Here is a 26349-nt window from a genome sequence, read left to right on the forward strand (position 1 = left end):
CAATGTTTTCCTTCCTCTGTATTAAAATAATGGTTCACCCAAAAATGTACATTCTGTCGTCATTGCATACCTGTTTGACTTACTTTCTTCTATGAAACACACAGATTGAATAATGTGCCGGTCATTGCTTTCCATTCAATCACAAATAATTATATCTGTATCTTTCGATCCTCAAAAAGGATGTATAAAAACCAGTGCACCATATGACTTATGTGCCCTATTTCAATAATTTGAAGTCATGATAGCTTTGTTTTGGGTGAACTATCCATTCAACACAACTTTCATGAAGACCAAAAGATAAACACTCTCTCAGATACAGCTTCTGCAGTCTGTTATTCTGCAGTTATGAAGTGGTTTTCCAATGGTTTCTAAAGTATCTATAATTTGAAAGACTGATGTCTTTGAAAATCCCAGTCTTTTGCATGGTTTATTCAACAAAATTACAAGTGAATAATTTAGAAACAGAAGTTTTACAGGATAATTATGGTTCTCATTATTCCAGAGTGCATAATTGTCTCTGCACTTGTACAGTTATTGCCATTGTAACTCACATAATAAAGATGGTTTGTGAAGAGGCATAATTCTTAAGGTTCAGCATAATATCCTCATTTCCACAGTTACTCAACTGAAGATTATATATGTTTGGGACCGTAATACTTGTATGCTCACCAAGACAGATGACACACAAAAAAAAACATTTCTTATAATTATCAATATTGAAACCAGTTGTGCTGCTTCATGTTTTTGTGAAAACCGTAATACTTTTTTTCAGGATTCTTTGATGAATAGAAAGTTCAAAAGAACAGCATTTATTTGAAACCAAAATCTTTTGTAACGTTATAAATATCTTTACTGTCACTTTTGATCAATTGAATGCATCCCAGCTGAATAAAGGTATTGTTTGAAATATAAATCAAATATTGGTCAGAATAAGCTGCAATGTGGACCAGGTCCTACGCCATTTAGTCAAAGCTCTGGCTGTGGGAGACTAGGTGTGTGTCTTCTGTGTATGTGTGCATGAATGTGTCTGCTTGCACGCACCAGACCGTAGAGGAAGCTAATGATGGCACAAGGACATTTCATCAGCACCATCTTAAACATCAGCAGTCAGCCTCCATCAGTGGCGTTCATATCTGCCGGAGCCAGATGACCTCCGTTTCTGTCCTGCCCCATGAATCAAAGCCCTCATTTCATGCTGACATGCTGCACTTGTCGGCCACTGGACGGCTGCGCGAGACAGAAAAGTGATGAGACATGGAGAAAGTGGGGGAGTGACAGATAACCCGCTTTAGCTTGTACAAGGCCATACCACTTCACCGAATGCCAAGTGCACTATGGTGCCGCCCAAATGCCCACGTGCCTGTCCACTGTCACTTGCTCCGTTCTGCAAAGTTGTAATCCACCTTAGCAGACGGAGCTCTGTATACAATCCATGACAACAAACACGCATTGTGTGCATGACACATGTCACTCGACGTTGTTTTTCTAGGCTGACATCTCTTCACAACAAGGTCTTTCAGGTTCAGAGGGACTCACAAAGGGACAGCATGGCTGGAGAAGAGCTGACGAAGCTAAGGACGGCACAAAGCATGCCCACCACAGAGGGGAAGAGACAGATTATGTGACTACAAAGAAACTGAAGGGGGCCCAGTACCCATCCTTGAGTAACCCCTACTGTAACAACCCCACGCCAGACCCCAGCCGGGTTAAAAAGGACACAAAAGCGACCATCATGCCAAACCTCTCTCATTTAGAGAGCTTCAGCCAAAGAAGGTGATGGAAGAGCAAAAAATGCCTTGCTTCAATTTATACAATTTATGCAAAAAAAGCTCATTCACTAAGGCCCATTTGCAATTCGGCAAAATGGCCGACTATAATGCTTTTGCTGAAAAATGAGGAGCTGTCATTTTGTGTGGATGGAAGAAAAAGTATAGACGGAGAGAGAAGAAAAGGATAAAAATCATGCTGTCCTGGTTTACGACAAATAGATGTCTCTATTGATTTCCTTTTTACTGAAGCGGCCCATCCTTCCCTGTTGTGAATATACTGACCTATTTCTGATAAAAAAATGACAGGCTATTATGGATTAAGGCAAAGTGGCCAAAAAGAAAATATTCTTTCCATGGCACAAACAAATGGAAAAAAAGATGAAACATAATCTATTGTTAAAATTGGAGAGTGTCAATTTGAATGTGCTGCCTTTTTTTCCGCCGAGCGTCTCTTGTTGTTTGAGGATGGAAAACTTTGGGTTTCTGAGGCATGCTGAGAGCAAAATCGCTTTGTCAGAAAGCGCACTCCTGGGACGCTCCGTCCATTCAAAACAGTCTCTCCTGACGAGCTTGTGTTCACTTCATTTACCAAGCACTTAGCCAACTGGCGTGACAAAAAACATACACCGTGGCATGCTGTGACCATCACTTCTCTTGATAGAAGCCATATAACAAATCTCTTCCATATGTCAGTCTTGACAAAACAAGATGTTGAAGGTCACGCCTTGGTGACTTGTTGCTTCTCGATCTCGTGTCACTCTTAAATCCTTTCAATACTTTCCAGCCCTTCATCTGGAGCACATAACCAATCTTGACGAAATCATCATATCAGTTTTTCCTCAGAGAGGCTGTATGCCAAATCAAGACAAGACAAATAGGCTCTCCCATACAACTCTCATTTACGTTTTAGCTCTGCAACAGAAATATGTCAGACCACTGCTGGGATGCATTATTGGCTGTGTACAGCATGATCATGTTTAATAAATCCCTACAGCTTTAGATTATCCATAGGCGGCTCTCATCCAAGTTCCAGCAAACGACCCCTCTACAATGACAACTTATAAATAATGATTCATGAAACGCCATAAAACATTGAAGAAAATTAAGTTGTTAAATCCATGTTTGATTAATCATTTGAATGGGAACCGTTTATCGCATTTTCAATATTGGTTATCAATAAATGTTTATGCATTGCGCAGCTGTTCAGGCAGGGCTTGTTTAAAGCTTCTAAAGGCTACTGAGCATTTTGCATATTGTTAGGGTCCTTCTATATGAAACTGGTGACTTTTCTACTTTTAAAGCACTTTTCTACTTTTAAATGATTTTAAACATTGTAGCAACAAATTATGTGTTTAAGTGTTATCAAACTGCATGACACATTGATTTTTAAAATTAAAATATAAAAATATAACTCTGCCCGTTTTGGCGAGTATTCTTTTAAACAGTTGGTTATGTCTTCAGTGAAAGTAAACAGTTGGGAGAAAATTAGATGTGTATCATTGGATCCGCATTAGTTCTTAAAGTGACAGTAGCCTAAACCTGCTGCTGTCTGAGTACTTCATTTTAATTCAAACAACAAAAAACAAAGAGAAAATCACTCACTGCTCTTGAGTAACTTTAGTAACTTTAATAAGGATCTATACAAGGAAGACTATGTAGCAACATTGACATCCGGACAGGTGCTTATCAAATTTAGTGAATCGTGATTTCTTGCAAACACTTCATTCGTTGTGTGAACAAACAAGAGGTCTCTGTCTCTTTCTCCATTACACACACACAAAGAGACACGTAACACGACACCCCAAAAATTCCAAGGAACACACGTGACAGAACACCCACGTCTCCAGAGAGATACGCACACACACACAAGAGACTTTTCTTCAAACGAATCATATTTAAAACATTACCAAATGTATTATGTGTTGCCATTTATATGTCATGTTAGTTTTGGGATTTAATGTAAGTTTTAATGTGTATTAATCAAAATCTAAATGCTTCTAATCTGTATATCTTATGTAACTTCGTTATCATATAATCCAACCTGAATGTGTTTGATACCATTTTAAATCTTGAGACCTAACGGAGTTGAATCTCGATAATAGACTGCAATGATATGATTATTACTAGATGAATCCTTTTTAGTCATAGAAATGACTAAGGCAAAGCTCTGTCATAAACTACACAGACTGGGGTCTTCTGGCAGGACAAAGAAGATTCTCCCGCTCCCAGATCACTGAAGGTGATTGGACAACGCGCCGAACGAAGGAGTGACCCATACAGTCTTTAAAGGAAAGAGCAAAGCTCTTCCTGCGCTCTCTTGCTCTGCGCTTCCTGCCTTCATCACTGCTCATCATGTGACGTCTCCGATCTAAACTCCCTCACGGAGTTCCCTGCTTTTATTTTCTTTATAAAGTTTCTTTTGTTTAATTTCCAAATTCCACTTTGTTCGTTTCCACCTACGAGTCGAACGAACGGAGCCTGAATTCCTTCACTTTCAACCAGCTTTCAAAGCTCCCGCGGAAACGTGCTCTGGCAACGAGCACGCGCCCTGCTCCGAAACGACCCGAGAGAACGCGCCTCAGACACGAGAACGCGCGCTCCCCTCAGATCCAGACATGCACACACACGACCTTTTTGCAAGTATCCACTCTAACGAGTTTTTAATGTTTTAAGGTTCGATGCATTTTGGTTGGCTCTCAAAGGTCTGTGATTTCGTTATTCTATGATGTTTGCTGTTCTATGGTCACACGTGACCATCCTCTCTTTATCTCTCTCTCTGTCCCGCAATCAAATCGAGCGCGGGCCCCAGAGCACTCTCTCCCTCTCTCTCTCTGTTCCGAATTCAAATCGAGCGCGCCCCGGCCCTCGATCTCATTCTCTCCCTCTTATTCTCTCTCCCAAACGCACGACCAAAACCCTCTGTAAATCGCTCCCCGCGCGTGCGAGGTGTGCGTTACTACTGCTAAATAGCACCAGCTTAAAGCAGAATAATCTCTCTCTCTCCTTATCTCTCACTTTCTCTCTCTTATCCGCTATTCGTGTCTTGTATTGTTACTGTAAATTATGTACATAGATATAATCGGTGTATAATCAATATGTGTAATCCGTTATATTCTGTAGTTTGCATTTATTAAAACAATATATTCAAGACTGTGTCTGTGAAAAAACGCTCGTAAAACCACAAACGTCAATGAGATTAAAAGATCCAAGAGCTGCCAGAGCTCTTATTATTTACTAGTTTTAATTTTATAAACACAGGAAAATTAATGTTCACGGCCAGAAAATTAATGTTTCTTGGAGGTTATAAGGAGATAGCTTTACTGAGAGGTTGATGGGTGATCTTTGATGGTTTTTGCAGGACAAACACCTATTTGATCATTACATGAATTTCCCTTAAAGGTTATCTCATAATCGAAATTAAATAAGATTATTGATATCTGAATGAGGAATTATAAGACGTTGTGATCAATTATTCATATATTCGTATAATCTAGACATTTTCAATTTCGATAATTTAATGTAAAGTAATATGCAGAATATTAATCATATTCATGATTAGTTATTAAAATTCCCTATAGATCATTTGAGCTAATTCATACGGACCAAGAGTCCGAGGCATATAGATTACAACTATGCACTGTTCTTTACATTTGATCACTTTCACTATTTCTTACCTGAATACTGTACTGTTAGACCTAACTCACAAACTTAAAGCACTGTTAATTTTATTTCGATCCTTGTTCTATTATATTTATTTGTTCTTATTTTTGTTTCTTATTTACTGAATAGTCTACTAAATTTGTAGTAGAATTAGTCAACTAAATGCTTTTTAGTTGACTAAAACTATAACAAATCAGATGACTAAAATATGACTAAAACTAAATTACATTTTAGTCAAAAGACTATGACTAAAACTAAATCAAAATTTGCTGTCAAAATTAACACTGTGAATGAACGAATGAACGAATGACCGAATGAATGAATGAATGAATGAATGAATGAATGAATGAATGGGTTTTAACAAATCTAAATCTAATTTTGTTTGGAAATATCTTAGTAATTAGTCTATACTACATGTGTGTGCACGTAGAATACAATTTTATTTGTAGATTTGCTAATACACCAAACAGAAGAAGAAGAAGAAGAAGAAAAAAGCGTGTGAATATGCCAAAATCCATATGATAAAAGAAAAAGACTTTAAAATGTTTTTTAATTAAAAAAAACTTTAAGATGTTTGAAAAAAATGTAACGGCAAAAGTTGGCATCAACTATTCATTGTAAGTCATTTGTATACATGCGAGGGACACAAGAGGAAACCGTATTGTAGAATGACCCATTTATATTTCGGCGAGGTCGGCCATAATGTCTTAATCGTTTGATTGAGATTAGCATGGCTGCCTCTTTGTGACTCTCTCAGTGCTGGACGGGGCGGTAAACAAATGAACTGGCAAGGGTGAGGCCATGCTTCTCAATAAACACTGACACAGCCTGTCCTCGCTATGGAGACAGATAAGCCTTCTCTACAGCTCGCTCACTCAAATTCTCCCTCCTTTTTCCAGACTCCATTCCAATCAATCTGTCTTTCCATCGCTTTCTCTCTCTCTCTCTCGCTCTGCCTTTCTTCACGTTTCCCACTCTCTTTCTCTCATTGGATCAATGTCTCTGCGTCCCTGTGGCCAGGACTAACCTGTACGGGACTCAGACGGGCTCCACCACTACAGCTGTCGCTCTCTCAGTGCCGCCCTAAACAAGCAAATACTTCATTTGCTCAATACCTGTCATCCATGACTAACAGCATCATGGCAGAACAATGCGTTAGGAGAGAATAATTCTCGATAGAATAACAAACCATGGCGTAATACCGAGCCCATTTATCTTCTGTGCTTCATACCCGAAGCTTCTGACAACTTCAGAATATCACATAAATCTAGGCAGATTTCCATGTGCATGCTAGTAGATTGCATGCTTATTATTTGGTATTTGCCGGGAAATAAGACATACATACATATTTGAAGACCCCATGAATTCAAAAAATGAAGTTGTGTGTTGTCTTTTAGTCCATGTGTGTTGCTAACTTTGACATTATATATGTGGTAAAATACTCCTGAAAGTTGATAAACTTTTAGCGCATTTATTTAAAATCTACAGCCTATTATCACAGTAAAGCTGCGTTGAAACCATCACGCAAAAGCGCTATATAAATAATGGTGACTTGACATTACTTTTTTTCCTCTAGAAAAATGTATTAAAAACATTGATGACTTATCCTGCACTCATGGGTGTGTCCAATTTTTTTCTCCAATCAAATGTCCTCAAGAAAGTCATTTTCCCAGTAACACCTGCCTCTCTAACTAGCAATAACAAGTAGCAAATTATGGTTCATAACTGCGATTTAGAGGACCTTCGATATCACTTCCTTTTTTTAATGGTAAAATAAGTTGACGCAATAAAGAAAGAGACTGTAAGTACCTTTTAACTAAAGCATTTGCAGGTTGAGTTCACAGAGTAAACAATGTGTCTCTGTGGTGTTTAAAAAACATTGCCGTTTGTTCGAATATCCCGACCAGCCTAGCATAGCAACACTGGCTCAGCCAATTGCATGTGTTTGGAGGCAGGACTCTTTGTTTGTTCAACCAATAGCAGACAAGGGGAGTGTTCAGGAAACCTGTTTAAAAACAATCATTTTTGCAATTGCTGATGCAAATGGCAGAGAAATGGCTTTAAACCTGAAGTAGCCAGACATGCAAACATGCTGTTTAGCTGCAAAAAGAACTGCTATCTGCTATGAGTAACAGAATGCTAGATCCATAGCCTTAATCATTTTGCTGATCTGTTTTTTTTTTGTTTGTTTGATTTTTTCTCAAGGTGCAGCGACTTGGCGAGACAGACGTTTTCTCTGGCCAGGGATCAGCCCTGTGATATGAGAGCTGACACACACACACACACACACACACCTACAGGCAAACATACATACGCAAATAAAAGATTAAATCCTAGTCTGCCTGCAATCACCTAGTGCATCTTGTCAACATGTCGTGTCCTAGACAGGTTACAACAACACCAACTCATCTCACTAGACTGGACTCTACTGCAGTCTCTACCAGTGTGTAATTATATGGGTGTGGGAATGATTAGCAATGTCAGTGGCTGGTAACGATGTTTAGCAGTACCACTGTTACAAACATGAATCCCACCTCAAAATATGCGCTTGTTGAGGAGAGGTGATCTATTACCTCTCTATGCAGCCATATTTACAAATTTCAATGAACACAATAAAACAAGTGAAAAAAAAAAAACCTTGAGGGTGGACTCTTGTTACTTGGACAGTAACAAATCACCTAGTAAAATCCTAGAAACTAACACTGTAAAAAAAAAAAAAATGTTTCAACTTAAAAAAGTAAGTATTCGTGCTGCCTTAAAATTTTAAGTTTAGTCAACTTGAAATGTGAAATTGTCCTAAGTGACAACTTGGATATTTGATTTAACTAAACTGTTAAAACTATTTTTTTTTACAGTGTACCCATAAAATCCCAAGAAACTGTATAGCCAAATTAAAAAAAGAGTCCCCCACAGGAAACCACTAATATTTTCTTCTATTTAATCAAGGTAATTCCTTTCTGCAAAGCTTGAACAAAAGATTTCGCCTTGAAAACAAGTACTTTTGTACTAAAAGTCCTATTGAACTTTTATAGGACAATATTTTGTATTTAAATTGATTTATTTAAATTCCTTGGAACACCCTGTTCTTAACAGGAGACATCTAAGTACTTAATTCCTGTCTGGTGTTGTGTTTTTCCGCTCAAAGAGCTATTAAACAGCACTGTTTATCTAAGGAAAAGAGTCTCTAGCCAGAACGAACCGCATGGCCTCGCAGTAGCACTATATAAAAAGGCCGGCCATAAAAATGTCAAGTTCAAACGTAAAGAAAACCATACTTGAAACTGTGCAGTAAAACAGAGCCTGTGGGGAAAGTTTCACAGTCAGTGTTTATGCCACATTCTCAAATGACTTGAGATTGTCTGAGAGTGTCTATTCCAGACATACAAATGACGACTAAAAGAACAGCCTTTGCAGAAATGTGAAACATTACAATTTGAAAAAGTAAAATTTGCACTTCTGACTTACTCTGCATCTTTTTCTGTTTTAAAAGTATACCTTTTTATACATCATTTTGCCCTTTAATTAAAAGGAAATGAAATGGGGGATGGACTTGAACTTGTTTGCTAACTGCTAGGCCACTGTTCTGAAAAAAGTAGAATTTTCTTTGTATTTTGCAAATGTAGAAATGCTGTATTCATTTAATAATGGTAAACAAATATATTGGCCAGGCCGATTAATCAATGATTTTCCACATCACTTCAGTCAATAATTGTACTAGGGTGATTGTAGATGAACATTTTTCTTAAAGTTGGTCATGTGACCATTTCTTTTCAATTAGCCAATTAATAGTTGAAAATATTTTTGTTTTCAGTTTCAAAAGTTTGTATGCGGTTTTGAAAGTTTATTTATTTGAATTTTTTGGAGCAAAATTGTGTAACAATGCTCATCCGTCATGATTAATCTGTATTATTTATATTTAAAAATATATTGGCCAAAAAAATACAACCAATTATTCTATGTACTTGTTTGAAGTGAAATTCGACCTGAATGTTCGTTTTTCCAACATTGAATGTTCGTTTATACATTGGCTTTGTCTCTGTGGCACTTCGGAATAACATTGGGTTGGTCAGAGAGGCGGACGGTGGGTCGTAAAGAGGAGAACTGAAGTATCTGTTCTCTTCGAGAAAGTGCTCAGGCTTATTAAGGGCTGAACGTGCAGCCAGGGGAGGCCGAGAGCGAGCGGGAAAGTGCCTGCTAGCCAACAGCTGCCCTGTAATTTATATTGATGAGGGGACCGGTGGGCTGCTTCCACGGTTTTGATCATTCAGGCAGAGTGGAGAGATGAGGCTGATGAGTCTGTGTGATGTGTGTGTGGGAAGATGAGAGTTTGCAAAGAGTGTGTGTGGTTGAGACTGCAGAGTTACTGCTGCTGCGGGTTGTTGTTTTCTGCAAGTCAAAACAGAAGAATACTATTTTTATAGAAACAGCAATGCCAAGTGTTGTTATGAACACAATCAAAATACTTAAATTCTGAACAGATTTTAAAACACTAGGCCTCATACATTTGCAAACTGAGAAAAACTGGGTGTCATACAATACGAAATAACAACAGACTTTCAATACGTTCCGAACACAACAATCTCATGCAGAAAAATGTGCCTTGCTGCTAGGAATGACACATGACAAATGAAAACAACATGTTTTCTAAAATAGGCGGTCATCTGACTCCATATAATCAGTGTGAAGCTTAAAAGTCTGTGGCCATCATATACTATGCATTTTCTTTTTGTTCAAATCATCTTTAGACTGCCATTAGAAACTAGTGTTGACTTCACCAGAATGCAAAACAGGGCAAAAGATGTGTGGAGTATTCCAGCATTAACCCTCCAAATGAAAGGAAATACATAACAGAGACTTTAAGGTGCCGTTTACACATGCAGTTTACTAAGGTGTCTTTTTGACAACGTTGTTGTGTGTACACGAACGCAAAGGAAAAACTTTTCGGTTTTTAGTACATCGTTGTCATGCAAACATAGCCTAAAAACAATAGCATATTTCTAATTAGCATATTTGTGCTGGTTTTATTTGTTATTAGGCTAGTTTGGGTTAGTTTCAATTGGTCATTGGGCTGTCTTTGTCTCACAGACATGGCAACCCTGGATTGGGGGAAATGTGTGTAAATGCAATGTTTAGTTGTTATAGCCTTGGGTGTGTGTGTTTGCATGTGCATATGAGCATGGGTATGAGCACATTCCAGTTCAGTTGCTTCTATGAATGCATTATGGCTGCATATGCAGTCTATTCGATTGTAAAACGCACATTTGCACAACCCCCAACCAACACACACATCCTGTGAATTCTCTATCCAATCTCAGCTGATCCCCTCAGTAAAGTCAGCATGGACACCATTTTAGTTTATCCAATATGGCACATTTTCATGTACAACAGGAAATTCAATGATATGTTGGCATTACATAGCAAAATAGATGAATTTAGCTAGTTTGGAGTGGACCAATAATTTTTTAACATGTATCAGTGAGGTTGCTAGGTTTCTTATTACTACTGAAAGCAATTAGGGTCAAGTTTGATTTTATAGCTAAAACCGGCCAATTCCTTAGCATGAATTATGATGAGCGATACACATGCTAACTACTTTCGTAACTAGCAAGACCCTTTCTCAACCCATTATGTATTTTTATACCCTTTCTTTGTCAAACAGTGCCCTTTGACCCTTGCCACCAGCCTTAACATGTCATCTTTACACTTCATTCTCTTCTTCTTTCTCCCTAACTGCCTCTCTCGCTCTCTCTGACACGCGTCATTAGCATTTCTTTCATTGAGATTAAATAGTGAAGTCCGGTCCGTGGCTTTGAACCCTCTCACTTGAAACGTTTCTTTGATTTCACTTCCTTCTGTTAAGGAGAAGTGATCAGCACCGTAATTAAGATAGCAGTAGGGCCCTGGAAGAAAGGATGAAAGATCCACCTTTGTGCTGGATGAATGGAGAAGACAGCTACAACTGGATATTTCTACAGCCTTTCAACAAGTCAAGTGAACGTAGACAGATGAAAGGATTGAAGTATTTTTATAAAAAATGACAAGATGAGCTTTCATTAGCTAGATTTACAGCTGACTAGAATGCAAAACAAATACAGCCTCTCAGGAATTGGTCAATGCTAACTAGCTAGCAAAGCTAATGACAATAGCTTAACTACTGTTTTCAGTAGTGAATCTAGGTCAATTGTTTTCAAAATAGTGTTGATTTTCCAGTAACAAATACTTGAAAAGTAGCAGTTGGTGTGACAAAATGCGACATTATTGTAAGCTTGACAAGTTTAACTATTTTAAATTATGAGTAGCTTGACAAGCTACAGTTTTAAAGTAGCTTCCTCAGCACTGAAGAAATGTATTCAAATATTCAGCTTTTAACATTTCTTCAGAAGCTCAGGTGTGAAATTGAACCGAACTGCAACCTCAACAAAACTTGAAATGAAGATCAAGTCACCGATATACTTAATCTAATGCACCGAGTCCCAAAAGGTCACGTATGCAACCTGTCAGAGATTCTACAGTCTTCCCTCCAGAGCTGATCCATATCTCTCTCAGAGACTTATCAAAACGAACGTCTTTAACCTCACTCGCGAAGGTCACGCACAAACTGCATCGTTGTTTTCACAGAGCAAGCAGAGTAGATAATATAGCACCTTCTACTTCAGTAAAAAAAAAAAAAAAAAAAAAAACAAATCACATGATTCCGAGAGATTCAGTTATCTTAAATGAATAATAGCAGACAAGTTTTTTTTTTACAGTGAAAATATAACTGAGAAATAGCCTTAGAAACAGCACCAATATTGCTGACCACACACACAAACACACACACAAGCACCTGGAGAAGAAAAACACAACTAAATAAAACTTATATTTATATAGTCTTCAAAAATGCAATAAAAAAAAAGAGTAATCAAATGAAAATGGCCAATAATATAAAAATGAGGTAAATCTTAACATTAAAATAATTTAATTAAAATTAATAAACATTTAATAAAAATAAAAATAATTACTTACAAGTGTGTGTCTTCTTTGTTACTGAAATACCTGCAAAAGATAAAAATATATATATATTACTTTTTTTTCATGATTTCAAATAAACAGTGTGCAAACATACAGTTGTGTACAGCTGAAAGCAATGTAAATTACAGAGAAAGCTGACAGCATATTGGAACGGAGATGCTGTAAGCCGTGACATTGACCGAGAGCCAAAAGCTAGCTTTGACTGTGTTAATGCTTCCTAGCACTGCCACAGGCTGAGTCTAAGCAAGGTCAGGCAGGTCAGTATGTTGCCGTCACACGGACCAGGCAGTTGCCTTGCTGTCACAGTTGACCTCCACGCAATGGAAATTAACAGGAAATCACATACAGAATGCTAAACAGATCTGTGAATATGTTCATGTCTGTTGGTATAGCCCAGAAGCACCGGGTGCATCTCTATGTCTGACCTTAAAGCATGACTAATGCCACAGAGGCACGGATGGATGTGTGTGTATGTTGCTGAAACAGAGGGTCCCATGTGGACCGAGCGTGCTCATGCTCTATGGGCTACAGCAGACTAATAGATCCCACTTGTCATGCGGAAGCAATGGCTAATTTTTCTACAGCTTGCATTTGAAACTCAAGGGACGTCGAGCTGACATGATTCAGTAATTCCACAGAAAATAAAAAGAGCTCTGGCCGGCGATAACGATGCTTCAGATGTTTTTTTGAGGGAAGGGGGAATACAAGTCAAAGACGGTAAAGCAAATGAGCAGGCACACGTGCTCACAGATGCACCTGAGGACACGCCAGCAAAAACACAGAAAGGACCCAGAAGCGAAACTTGAGGCACTCCTGTAAAGCTTCACAGATCAACAATGCTATCGCTGGAAGCACATTGTCCAACAACAACATTACACAAAGAAACAAACAAGCTATATTCCTCTTGTAACTTACACCTGCAATCCAATCACAAAGCACTCAGCATGGGGGTAAATGGCAATTACCAAAATATGACGTCAAGCTGTGGCCAATAGTAACATTGTGCTAAACACAAAGGTCTCATTCTAGGAGCCAGTGTAACTGAAAATATTAAAGGCATAATTCAACCACTTCAATCCTTCAATACTCATCCTCATATTGTTCCAAACCCACTAATTGTAACTGCACAGAAAAAATGTGACCAGTATTTATGAAAAATGTCATCTTTTGTGATCCACTGAAGAAAGTCAGACAGGTTTGGAACGATATGAGGGTGAGTAAATTATGATTTTTTTTATTTAATTTTTTAGAGAACTATCCCTTTAAGGAGACATTTCTAGTCTAATGGTGTGAAATAAAAGGGAGGGTCCAAGGGAATAAGCCATTTATCCAATCAATGTGATTTTGGACCAGTTTCTTTCCAGGCGAGCTCTTGATTTTTTACAAATGAAATAATTGTCCAGTAACTGTCATGGTTAAAACTCTGGCTGGAAAATTTAAGGGTCATTGATATGTACTCCACAAAAGAGATACGGTTATAAAGGTTTTAGAAAAGTTGCATTACTTACAACAGGAGCCTAAAATAATGCCTAAATAGACATTAAGCCTTTCAGAGATTGCTTTGTGAACGTGCTTGCAAAAGCATACCTGGGGAATAACCCCAAAACCACACAACACTGAGGGGAAACAAACATATATTCTATCACCATGCATTCTATCATACAGCATGAAACAAAACAGGTTGCGCTCTGTAGTTATCAGATACCTCATGAACTTTGCTAAGAAGACTGTGAGGACACCGTCAGTCTTTGATCCAACTTCTGTCACTATCACTCATTCCTGCCTTGTCCTCCCTCTCTATCTCTCCCTCTCTCTCCATGCGATACCCATCCTTATTCTGTAGAACTATCAGCTATCTGTCTCTGATCCTTCCCAAACCACAACAGCTATTCTGTCAATGTCACTTACAGATATGAAAACCAATCTTAACACAAAAAAATGTACTTGCTCGGAAATCATTACTGTCAAAAAGAGGACGCTAGGCTCGGTCAGAAAAATGGCCTGTTGCTAGGAGAGAGAGGGGAGGGGTGGGGAGAGAGCCCACTTCCTCCTCTAGGTGTCATTGGGAGGGCTATGATTGGAGGGTGCAAGGGGAAGGGGCCAGGGAACCAATGGGTGAACAGAGTTTGGAGCTGGAGGGGGTCTGGGTCTAGGCCCTGACACCAGTGAAGCCTGCCAGGTTATGTCTACTCCACTGGAAGATGGGGTGATGGGTCGGTTTGGAGGTGAATCCATCCTTGACAGATGGAAAAAGCTTGTCCGGCCTTCTTCAAAGGACAGCATCATGATTGCGGTCACAAAGTGCTGTGAAATTCAGAAATTCTACTGGAGGACAGTAAACAAAAGATACGAGAGATAGACAGATAGATAGAATGATATAGAACATTGTAGCGCTAAAAAGAGAATGACAGAACGTAAGAAAGAGAACAATAGAGCGATACAAAGATATATAGAATGTTAGAAGGGTGGATGGATGGATAGAATGATATAGAACATTGTAACGCTAAAAATAGAACGACAGAATGATAGAAAGAGAACAATAGAGCAATATAAAGATAGATAGAATGTTAGAACGATGGATGGATGGATGGATGGATGGATGGATGGATGGATGGATGGATGGATGGATGGATGGATGGATGGATGGATAAACAGATAAGGAGAATGGATGTCGGAAATGGCGGATAGAGGGGAAAAAACGGATGAATGGATGATAAAACAATGACAGATGCAACATGATTTTCCAAAACATATTGTGCCATCCCCATAGTACATGCACACAAAACAATGGTTTCAGATGTAACACTGGCTCTGACATAAAAAAAATTGTGGACATGAAAGGTTAAAGACTTACTCATGATAATTTCCACTGTTTGCATCAGCCAATCAAAATGTCATCCAAAAAGTCCTACAAAACTGATATAATCTAGACATTATTTTGTGTGCATACAGTTATTTATTATTAAACCATTCAAAAAAGACTTATGTAACCCATGTCATTTTTAACTATAAAAACAGAATTTCACAATCATAATATATTACTGTTCATAAAAACTGTCAGGGACAAACAGTGTTGATAAGAATGTTCATGGTATTTCCTGGAAAATATTCTAAGCATGTCCACGGCCATAATTCATTGCTTTCTTCCTCTTGTAGATTCCATATGCCGAGCACACTGATGACTGTTTGAAGTTAACCTTTAGCACATCTGCCACAGAAGGCCAAGCAGTCCACATTCCTTGCCAGGTAAAGCCGTCTGTATTGCAGATGGGAAAAACACGGTGACAGTATCACGCTGATCTGGGACAGCTTCTCCTGGTGAAACCGTGTCATGCTCATGTTTAAGAAAAAAAAAAGGGTCTCAGACCTGCACAAGGCAGGGTCTTTATTCCTTATCCAAATCCCAGTGTAAACCGATAAGAAACATAGTGAAAGCAGTCTCATATCAGAACATAAAGGATGTGTGCAGGGTCCAAATTAAATTTTTAGACCCGAGATGTGTGAGCAAGAAGCTTCTTTCACCACCCAACCAGCAGGACTAAAGAGCGCTCTGTGTCTTGGTCTGTCGGGCAGGCTGTGCATCATAATTCCAGCTTCCTTAGCACCTGACAGCAAATGATTATCATGGATGGTTATTGTCAGCGAGGCCTCTCCGGCAGGGTGCTTGACGCGCTGCGCTAGGGTTCGGCACTCCGTGACATTCAAAGTTAGAGTCTCCTTGACGTAATGGAGCTGTCCCCTCACCGAGCTAATGGGAACGATCCATTTAACCTGTGGCAGAAACACACAGGCGAGGAAGTTCCTAATGCGAGGCCAGTCCCGTGGGGGGGCCCGCTCAACGCTCTCTCTCCCCCCCCGGCTGCTGCCGGTCAGACTGCTTGATTCATTGACTGCTGCTTCACACTTATCCTCATTCACTGTTCAGTCTATGGAGACCGGCGAGGGAGGAGGACAGTGGCTCTCTCAGCCATACAAGGACAAGGCTGGTATAGACACCTCTGGAAAAGTAACAGCTGAGTAGGGGATGATGACAAAGATAAAGATGGGTGGCTTGCTTGAGGGTAGGTGGACCCCAACGCAATTGTGATATATTGGAAGAATAGACTCTGGTTTTAGGTATGCTAGAATTACACAAAATGGCCCTGGACTGAACGTAATTTGTATTATAACAATAAAAAAGGCCCTTTCTTTTTTGGTAGGCATTTCAAGACAAGAAAAGTTCTTGGACTTTTCTGCAACAACATAATTCTGCAATAAAATCGAAGAGTGGGCTTTCCGCTGACAATAAGAAAGACATCAGAGACAATAGCCTCATGGACAGCACTTTAATATGTAGAGTGGTTGCGCTTCAAGTTCGAGTCTCGGCTTGGGTACCTTTCCCGATCCTGTCCCCCTTTCTCTCTCCCACTTTGCTTCCTGTCAGTCCTCTACACATTGCTGTGCATATTTTGTCTCCCTTATCTGACTCAGTTCAGTTCATTGAGCTCTTTCCTAACAAGCTGATGACCTGAATCAGGCGTGTTAAATAAAGAAGAGCGGTAGGTTCCCAGGCCTGGAGTTGAGAACCACTGCGCTAAACAAAAGGGCACAAACTCAGCTTATTGAACATGGCTGCGTTTCCCAAAAGCATGGTAAGCAACAGTAGATTGTAGAGACCTAATGGTTTCTATGATCTGTTTAGGCTTATTTGTTCAATTCTGCGCATAATTCTAAATGTTAATGGAAAACGCTATAAAATGAGGAGTGGACCCTCAGGTTTGGTTGTTACAAAAATGGGGTCTGGATGGACTAGTGTCTATTAACATCTTACAGTAAAAGAGCATTTTTTTAATTCTACAAGTTATGAGTCAAGAAACTAGTCATGGCATAGACAAATGCTAAAAGGAATTTGTGACAACCTCAAATCTGTTTGGATAGATTTTCATCCACTTCTGTTTGAGGTACAACATCATTAAGTGACAAGATTACACCCATCCTCCCTCTGACAATAACCTTTCATGAATCATTCATACTGTCATCTAAATGATAGAAAACACTTTTGTTTCGCATAATTCTTTAGCAGATTATACTGCCTAGCTTAAAAATGTACAACAAAGTCTTGTCTAAACATACTATGCACTGTATGGAAAGCATTACCTTTCTTAGATAATCAAATAGTTATCATACTGTGGTTTACTATGTGTTGTTATTATTATTGAATTTTTGAGATCTTTATCATTGGGGTTCTATGGAGTGAAACTGACTCTGAGGTTAACGGTAATTGTAAAGTGAAGATCTTTAAATAACCAATTTTGCCAAACAAACACTGATCTCATCTCCACCTAACCCATATTATGAAAACCAAGAATGCTTTTGCAAGAACTGTGATGATCCAATGATCCATACAAGTTAAGCAGTTTTTTTATATCCTTCAAGTACACATGCTATTACATTGTACATAACGTGTATTTTCTTATGACGGATCACCTTCTCAATCATAAGTAGTGTTATTTAATCAGAAAAGAGGACGGATGTCATCCAAGTTTTGTTTCGTCAAAGTCATTCTCTTACCCGTTTTGCACTGACACACTTAGCCTTATTATACTTCATAAACTTTCAAATGCAAAATGCAATGATTAAAAAAGCTTGACGATTTTCATCATCTCCACTCCTAATATTCTAAAACACTTAAGGAACTCCGTAGAGAGGCCTTGCACTCTCCAGGGAGGTTCAAGAGAAAAATGACTTCATCTCCAGGCGCTGTTATTTCTGGTCATTTCTAATTGGTTTTAACTAAAATCAAGCCGCCGTGGCTGGCTCCACAGGTTCCCACTGAACAATTCGCCATCTGACATCTCCACAAATAGCAGATTTACATCCAAATTAGTTTTAGAGGACGTAGAAATTACATTGTAGTAGTGTCACGTTGAAAAGGAGAACATGACGAGAAACCAAGCAGAAGTTTGTTGCGGAGACAAATCACATAAAATTGAAGACCACAGTTAACAAGTAGAGGAGCATTTCTGGAGCAGTGCTTCTCAACTGGTTTTGCTTCAGGACGAGATTAAGGATTAAACCCAAACCCAGTTGCATTTAGCAATGTTTTGATCAGAACAGACATGTCACCACTAAAACCACTGATCTAAAGGTCAGAGACACAGGTCAGTTTAGAATTCATGAAGCTGGACATCCCGAACTTCACTGCATTCTCAAGCTCAGGAGTCTCCAGGTAAATCCCTAATATTGTCTGGTAGCTTGTGAATAATACATAGCAGCAAAAGGGGATTGACGTAGACCCAGTAAGGGCACATGAACAGCAGGCATGGCTGGCAGGCAGATTGGAGACTCCAACGGAATTTTAATTGTACCGCAGGGAGTCCGGACGATAAGCGCCATTGTTATTGCTAAGATGCAGCACAACAGAAGCTCATTCAGCCGAGTACTTAAACAAACTATGATTACGGTAAATCGTTCCCACAACGCAGCAGAACCATTACGGACCCAGACGCAGGAGTCGTTAGTGGTGCGCACGTGAGGATACAGTAATCAGCTGATTGGAAGGAAATACAGATAATACATAGTTATTCCTTAGAACGCTGACTCTACATTTGCTTGTGGTCGACTGCGGCTACACACCATTGCAGACAAGGTCCCTTCGGACATCTCTACCTGGCTACGTTCACACAGTAGCAAAATACGGTTAAAAACATTCACACACAGTTCAGACATAAACCAGAGTGACATCGGTATTCTATAAATGAACTCACTAAAACTAAAACAACAAACACTAAAACAGGGGTTTTCTCAAATCTGGCCCTCTACGTCCGATTACCTGCACACTTTAGCTCCAAGCTTAATCAAACTCACCTGCCTATAGCTTTCCACTGTAGTAATCGTGAATACCATGATTAGCTTGTTCAGGTGTGTTTGATTAGGGTTGGAGCAAAACTCAGCAGGAAAGTGGACCCCAAGGGCCAATTGAAAACCCCTGACCTAAAACTTTCAGGACTCACAACCAAATTTTGAGAGTGAGTTTGAAACAGCTGGGTTATGTGAAAGAAACAGGAGTGTACAACTAGGCTGTTTCTCAATGTTAAGAATTCAAAGAACTGACTTGCGTCCTCTTGCCAGGCTAACTTGAAAGAACAAACTCGAAAGGACACTAAGACACAGATCGCATCTTTGTGAGAACTGAAATGTGCTGCGATCTTGTTGCTCAACTGACCATTCAGCACATATTAGGAATCCAATGCACAATAAATAAAACATAGATGTACTTATATTACTGTTATTATTTGATATATTTTTATTTTACATGAGTATCTGTGTAAATGAGTTTGATTATTATCTGCACTCAATGCATTCTCGATATCAAGAACACATCCGGGTTCTTTTATGTGTTCTCTGTATTTGCGTTCTTGAGTATTGGAACCAGACTTTGGCGATTGATGATGAGGTAGTAGGCTACAAGAACACCAGATCGCTTAAGAAGGCATATTGAAAAACTGCACCAGTTAATAGGACAATGGCTATGCTAAAAGAGAACTGACTTTTTTAGCTGTTGTGTGAACAGATTAAATTGGGAGTCCTACCTGATAGTCAATAATTGTACAATTTCTCAATCCCCACACTTACAACATGAACGCAGCTTTTGTTGGCGTCTTTCACTCATTCAGATGATCAGCTAGGAGACATGACTCGGGAGGATGGAGGGCCCCGTCCTCTCCCACACTCCAGGATTCCCATTCCTTAATAATCTGTGCATGATCCCCAGCTGAGCTCCCCATGAAACCTGAACCCACCATCATAAACACAGCTCCCAGCATTCAACAAGACCACCCTGTAAAATATTTGACTGGACCCCAGTGACACAGAGCGTCCCACTGAAGTCGTCGGTTTAGCCATGTTCATAAAAACAAATTATGCTGAGTCTATGCTGACATGTTTGGATATTTTTCCTTCACTAATATTTCCCATGCTAAGAATTATATTCCATGTAGCGCTTGCATTATGCTCAGATATGTTTACTTTATGGTGAGAAGCTAAATTTGCCCTCGGGTGAAGGCCAGGACAGGGAGTGTACAAAATGTTAAATAAATAGATAAATAAATTCATTTAATTAAACCAAAGTCATCTCCTCGGGCAGAGATTGCTGCTGCATTAACCAATTGCGGACACAAGAGAAGAACTAATCTTTCAGTGTGTGTGTGTGTGTGTGTGTGAGAGAGAGAGAAAATCAGTGTTGTGGTCTGTGGTTCAGCTAAGGAATTTGAGTTTTATGTCTTTCTAACCAGACTTCACACTCTTACTGTTCTATGAGGCTGACTTAACAACCATACATATATATGAAGACATACATATCTGAGAGCCAAGAGCAATTTCAGATGCCCATTCGTCTAGCATACTAGACATAGCTCACCATATGGGAGCTCGAGTAATCAAGATGTAACTTTTGTCATAAAGTTGGAACAAAGCCAGTCTTCTCTTTTCATAAAAAAATAAGCAAATTGTCTTTAGTTATGCAGTGAGATAACAACGGAGTAAGTTTTTAAGTAAATGTGGTTGCTTTGGAGAGTAATGGCACATAATTAGAGTTATCAGTCATATTTAATATGTACAATTAGTTTAAACCCTAAGTATAGACAGGACACTGTAAAAAGTTTAGTTACTTTATGATTTTAAGGCAACGGCTTTCCATTTCCTTTCCTTTCCTTTCTTTTTTTTTTAAGTAAGTCAACTGATCACTTTTTACAGTGCAATAGTAATGCTTGACTTTGCAAACACCACTAATGAATAATCTAGATCAGTGGTTCCCAAACTTTTTAGAGTAGCGTACCCCCTGAGGTATTTAACATCCTTCCTCGTACCCCTTCGCTTCCACTTATACTGCAGTCACACCTATGTGAAATAATGGTAAAAACGAAGTAATACTTTAAATATTAAACTAAACCCACTAAGTAGGTGACGGCGGGTCACTGTTTGAATGAGTGAGTCATTGAATCATTGGCTCTCCCCATTCGTTCAAAGCAGCAGATTTGTTCACCACAGAAACACAGCTGTGACAAACAACAGTTCTTCTGTGGCTTTCATTGGAACTATTATTTTGTTGCAAAAAAGAGCAAACAATACTGACACTACTGTGGTTAAAATGCGCGTCGCTTAGTATTACCTTTTTGTTTGTTGATCTATTGTATAAAATCAGTGTCATATTTCAAATTGTGTGGATATTCTGGGAAAATTGCATTGTTGCTTGTATTATATATGATCAATATTAAAAACAAGAACTCACACAGGGTATGTGTCTGTATCAAAGAGAGTTTGAGTTTTAAATAGATCTCAATGCATGCTAGTAAGTGCTAAATCCCCACTTTTACAAAGGTACAGTACATTGTCGAGAACGGCAATAATACAGCGCAATTTGCTAAGGCAGTATAATCTGGACGCAACCTATCATATGCATGCTGCTTGTGTGGATGCAGTCAGTTTTGACTACAAAAAGATGAGGCAATTTGATTGGATGCCATGCATTTGACCTTTTATGGCACTACATTGTTTCTGTTTTTACACTAGATGCAGTATTTTGCCTGTCAGAAATACATGCCTGGTTTTAATGTTATTTTAAGGTGAGGAAGAATTAAATGAACGGCAAAACTTTTTTCCCCCTCTGTCACCTCACATACCCCAGTTTGGGAACCACTGATCTAGATGATCAAACTTTTTGTTGCAGCTTACCATTATGGTCATTATTTATATATGGATAGGTTTACAAATCAGCAGTAGCTCTCACTGATTTAGTGGAAATTATGTCTGTCAGAACAAACTGTCCTTGCAGAGAAACCACAACAAGACGTCACATGATCTGCAATTGCATCCACATACTGGCTAAGCAGCAATTGGTTCTTGAGACGTCTGCAAGGCCCGGACTTTATGACTCATAATGAACACGACGAGAGATTCCAATCCAGACTTTCCCGGGTCTTTGAGCTTGCTGTTGATTCATCTCAAAATGTCAATGCAAAAAGCAAAAAAGCACAGCAGATGTATCAACTTCTGAACGTGGCAGTGTGGATTGCAGCTGAAGCACTTACATATCTTCTCTTTCATCTCGCCAGTCACTGAGTGTGTGAAATCTGAGGCAGCTAACGTCGTCTTGAGTAGTGTGGGTCGTCGTACTTTCCAAGGCCAACCACATCTAAAGGCCACGTCTACCACGCTCGCCCTCCCTGAGCATTTCACTTGAATGTTTTTCTTTTCCCACCCCTCATCTCTCAGACACCTTTCCACTGGTAAAGCAGAAAGACTTTTAAGATAGCGGGCTTGAGTGCAGATGAATTAAACATTCCTTATAATACCAGTCAGAAACAACCTCCAGTCTGGCGTGTGTATTTGAGTAAAGTGGTGTAGGGAACACACTTCCCGCTATCCACAGGGACATCGGACTATACGGTGTGCTGGTCTCAGCTCATTGAATTGAGGAAACTGTAATGGTGAGGCCGGGAGGAAGACCAGGGAGTCCACTTTGTCTACATCCTGCACCGGCCAATAAAGCTAATTGCCCCGGCAAACCTCTCAGGTAATAAAGCCCCCTATTAGCTGAATTACATGTCTGTCAATCCTCTAATTAATGTCACAGAATTACTGTATATACCCTTGTCCAGGAGAAGGGAGGAAATATCGGAGGATCTCTCAAGATGTTTGCGAGACGGGTACTGTATGCGGCCGCGGCTGTGGCTGGCACTTAGTTCCGCATGTATCTTTCATGTTTTTCATAATTAAAACCTGAGAGCCCAGCCAGCACTCTTCCCAGTGTGCTGTGAAGATCAAAGTGGCTCTTGTTACAGAAGAGAGTCGATCAGAGAAGTCACTTTCCAGCCAACGGGGTTCAGGCTTAATGCTTCAATATCCTGCACTTATTAGGAAGTATGTGACGTGGGGGGCCAATGAGGCAGACCGCCAATGACCAACACAAATCTCCTCCATTAAACAATTTAGAATGACAATATTCGTCAACATCTACTGTAACAGACTTAATTTTAACACAAATTAACAAAGAAAATATATTTATTTTGCACTTACTGAAGTAAATTTGCTTGCACATACAACAATCGCAAAAGTGACCATCATGGGTGTTAATGTTTTAAAAAGTGGTGGAGAAAGCGGGCAAAAACACAGACCGGAATGGACTGACTATTGTTTTTTATGGAATTTAATGGTATGATTATTTTGTTTTTGAAAGAAGTATATTATGCTCAAAAATAGTAAAAACAGTAAAAAACGTTATATTGTAAAATATTATTACAATTTAAAATAACTGTTTTCCATTTTAGTATACTTTACATTTTTAATTATTCCTATGATGCAAAGCTGAATTTTCAGTAGCCATTACTCCAGTCAGCAGTGTCACATGACCCTTCAGAAATCATACACACACACACACACACACACACACACACACACACACACACACACACACACACACACACACACACACACACACACACACACACACACACACACACACACACACACACACACACACACACACACACACACACACACACACTCACACACAAACACTCACACACAAACACACAAACACACAAACACACACACACACACACACACACACATAAACACACAAACACGCACACACACAATTTATTTCTTAATATACATGTCCAGGAACTACATTACCACCTATGAACACACATACCGCTTCCTGCTCCCTTGAGAGAACAACGAGGTTGTGGAAATACAAGGGCACTAAAATATAACACGTCTAGTAATCAGTGAAATGGGGCCATTTATTTATTAATTTTTCCCATTGACTCTGAAGTAACATGAACCTCTGGGGCTTTCTGTCTGAAAGCACTGGCTGTATAAATATCGCTTTCTCTTTTGATGAGAAGACAAATCCATTTCCACTACAGGAAATACGTCTTGGCATCACTGCAAAACTAGTTATGTGACTGGTATTTAGTCAGTGACTCAAACATAACTCAAATTTTCTTCACCAAACTCAATGGCTATTTTGTGATTTTAATAAACTATAAAAAAAAATCTTATATTTGATTGATACAAAGCTAACTGTGATGCTAACAAGAAGAGGCACATGTTTACTGAAAAAAAGTGACAGTGCTAATAGATACTTGGTAGTTTATTTTGTGGCAACTGTAGGTCCGGGCAGTTCTGCAATGGCTCATTCTTTTGGAAATAATTGGTTTTCGAAACATGAGAGCACCCAATAATTGATGTTTCAGTGCTAGCTACACAATTTGATCCGCCGAAAGACGTTCAGAAACTGAATTGCACTTTTTTTTTTGCACAACAACAAGACAAAAAATACTGAATAGGAATATGTTGTTTTTTTGCAGTTAACTTGTTTTTGTTCTGTTGCAAAAACAGATGTTTACAGGTGGCGTTAGTTTCTACACTGCCAATTACAGTCATAAGAAACGCAGTCAATAGGAATGCAACATAAAGCTCTCAAGTGTGTAGTGACCCCCAACTTATAACAAAACAAGAGGTTAACCACAGGACATAGTCATAGAAGGGTCCACACATTCCCCTCCCCAACACATAAAGGAAGTAGCCTTGCAGTCCAGTAATTATTAATGACAAAAGTCTATAAGCATTCCATTAGGTGCAAGCAGCTGTCATAAACATCTTAATTAATTTACAAAGCACACGACTGGGGAATTACGACGATGTGAAAATCTGCTTCCCTCTGCCGCTCCATAGCACTGGAACAGATCGGGCTTTTAAATTTTTAAACACGTCTTTCATGTTCTCCAGAGCACAAAAAAGCCTTTGAACAGTCATCTTGTTAGGAGACGCACCTAGCAGCGCTGCTACCTTTTGGGTTGTCCCATGGTCCTTTTTTTCCCACAAACTGGTGACAAGGCTTTACAGTTCAAGTTTAAAGGGATAGATCACCGACAAATGACAAATTTGGTCATAATTTTCTCTCCGTCCTGTTGTTTTAAACCCTTAAGCCATTTTAAATTTCATAAATCCACAAAAGGAGATATTTAGTAGAATGTTCCTGCTGCTCTTTTCCATATAATGCCATTTTGTGTTCTACACAGGAAAGAAAGTCATACAGGTTTGGAACGACATGAGGGTGACTAAATGATGACACAGTTATTTTACTGTATAAGTTGAGGTTATAATTGTTTGGTATAAGTTTGTATTGTTATACTATGAACCTCATTGACTCATTGAAAGGAACCGAACATTCTAAAAAATAAAAAAAAAGATAAGGAAAAGAAAGACAGGAAAAAGTAAAAACAACAGCTGTCACGGATATGATTGCATAAGAACACTGTCTCTGGAGGGAAGGAGGGAGAAACAGAGGCTGTGTGGCCCCCACGGGACGGGGACAGAGGTAGGACTACCAAATTGCACCATTGATGCTCCACTGGACTTCCCAGAGAGTGTAGCTCAACTACAGTCAAACTACCTTTCCTGAAAACGTAGTTGGATGCATTACAAGTCACTAAAAAGTATATAATTATTATTATTATTATGCTTATATTCTGGAACTTACTGTATATTCCAGAAAATATGGTAGTATTAGTAATACTTGACACACTTCGGTAGTTTCAGTTTTGCTTCAAATTTGTCTACCTAACACATTATAGTTTACATAAAAAAAAAGTGTTGTAGCTTTTGTCACGGTTACTGCTAGGCTACTGCTAGTGGATAGAGAAGTACCTTGTTACTGGAAAAACAGCTCTGTTTTGAACAGCATGGAAGGATAAAATAACCAGGAAGCGAGTAATGACTATTAGCAAGCACTAGCATCTGATTCTCAAAGACACTCTCAGTCTCTCTACCACCCCCGCCTGTATATTTGCATAACCCACTCGTGTGTTCAATGCTAAAGCACTCCCAAGGCTGCTGATCAAAGTCAGCAGTCAATTCACAT

The 26349-nt window shown here is 39.1% G+C and overlaps 1 protein-coding gene across 2 annotated transcripts in view; it reads right to left on the reverse strand.

Moving 5' to 3' along the window:
• The window catches only part of roraa (RAR-related orphan receptor A, paralog a), a 294410-nt gene that overhangs the window by 72994 nt on the left and 195067 nt on the right, over nucleotides 1–26349 (reverse strand). Inside the window, exon 2 of one of the 2 annotated variants that reach the window (XM_079603258.1) lies at nucleotides 12435–12464. The exons of the other annotated variant lie outside the window; for it this stretch is intronic. Within the exon in view, the coding sequence (XP_079459384.1) occupies nucleotides 12435–12464 (30 nt within the window). The remainder of the gene's footprint in view (nucleotides 1–12434; nucleotides 12465–26349) is intronic. 2 annotated transcript variants of the gene reach the window in all.

Source organism: Phoxinus phoxinus (assembly GCF_949152265.1).
Source record: "Phoxinus phoxinus genome assembly, chromosome: 25".
Taxonomy (NCBI): domain Eukaryota; kingdom Metazoa; phylum Chordata; class Actinopteri; order Cypriniformes; family Leuciscidae; genus Phoxinus; species Phoxinus phoxinus.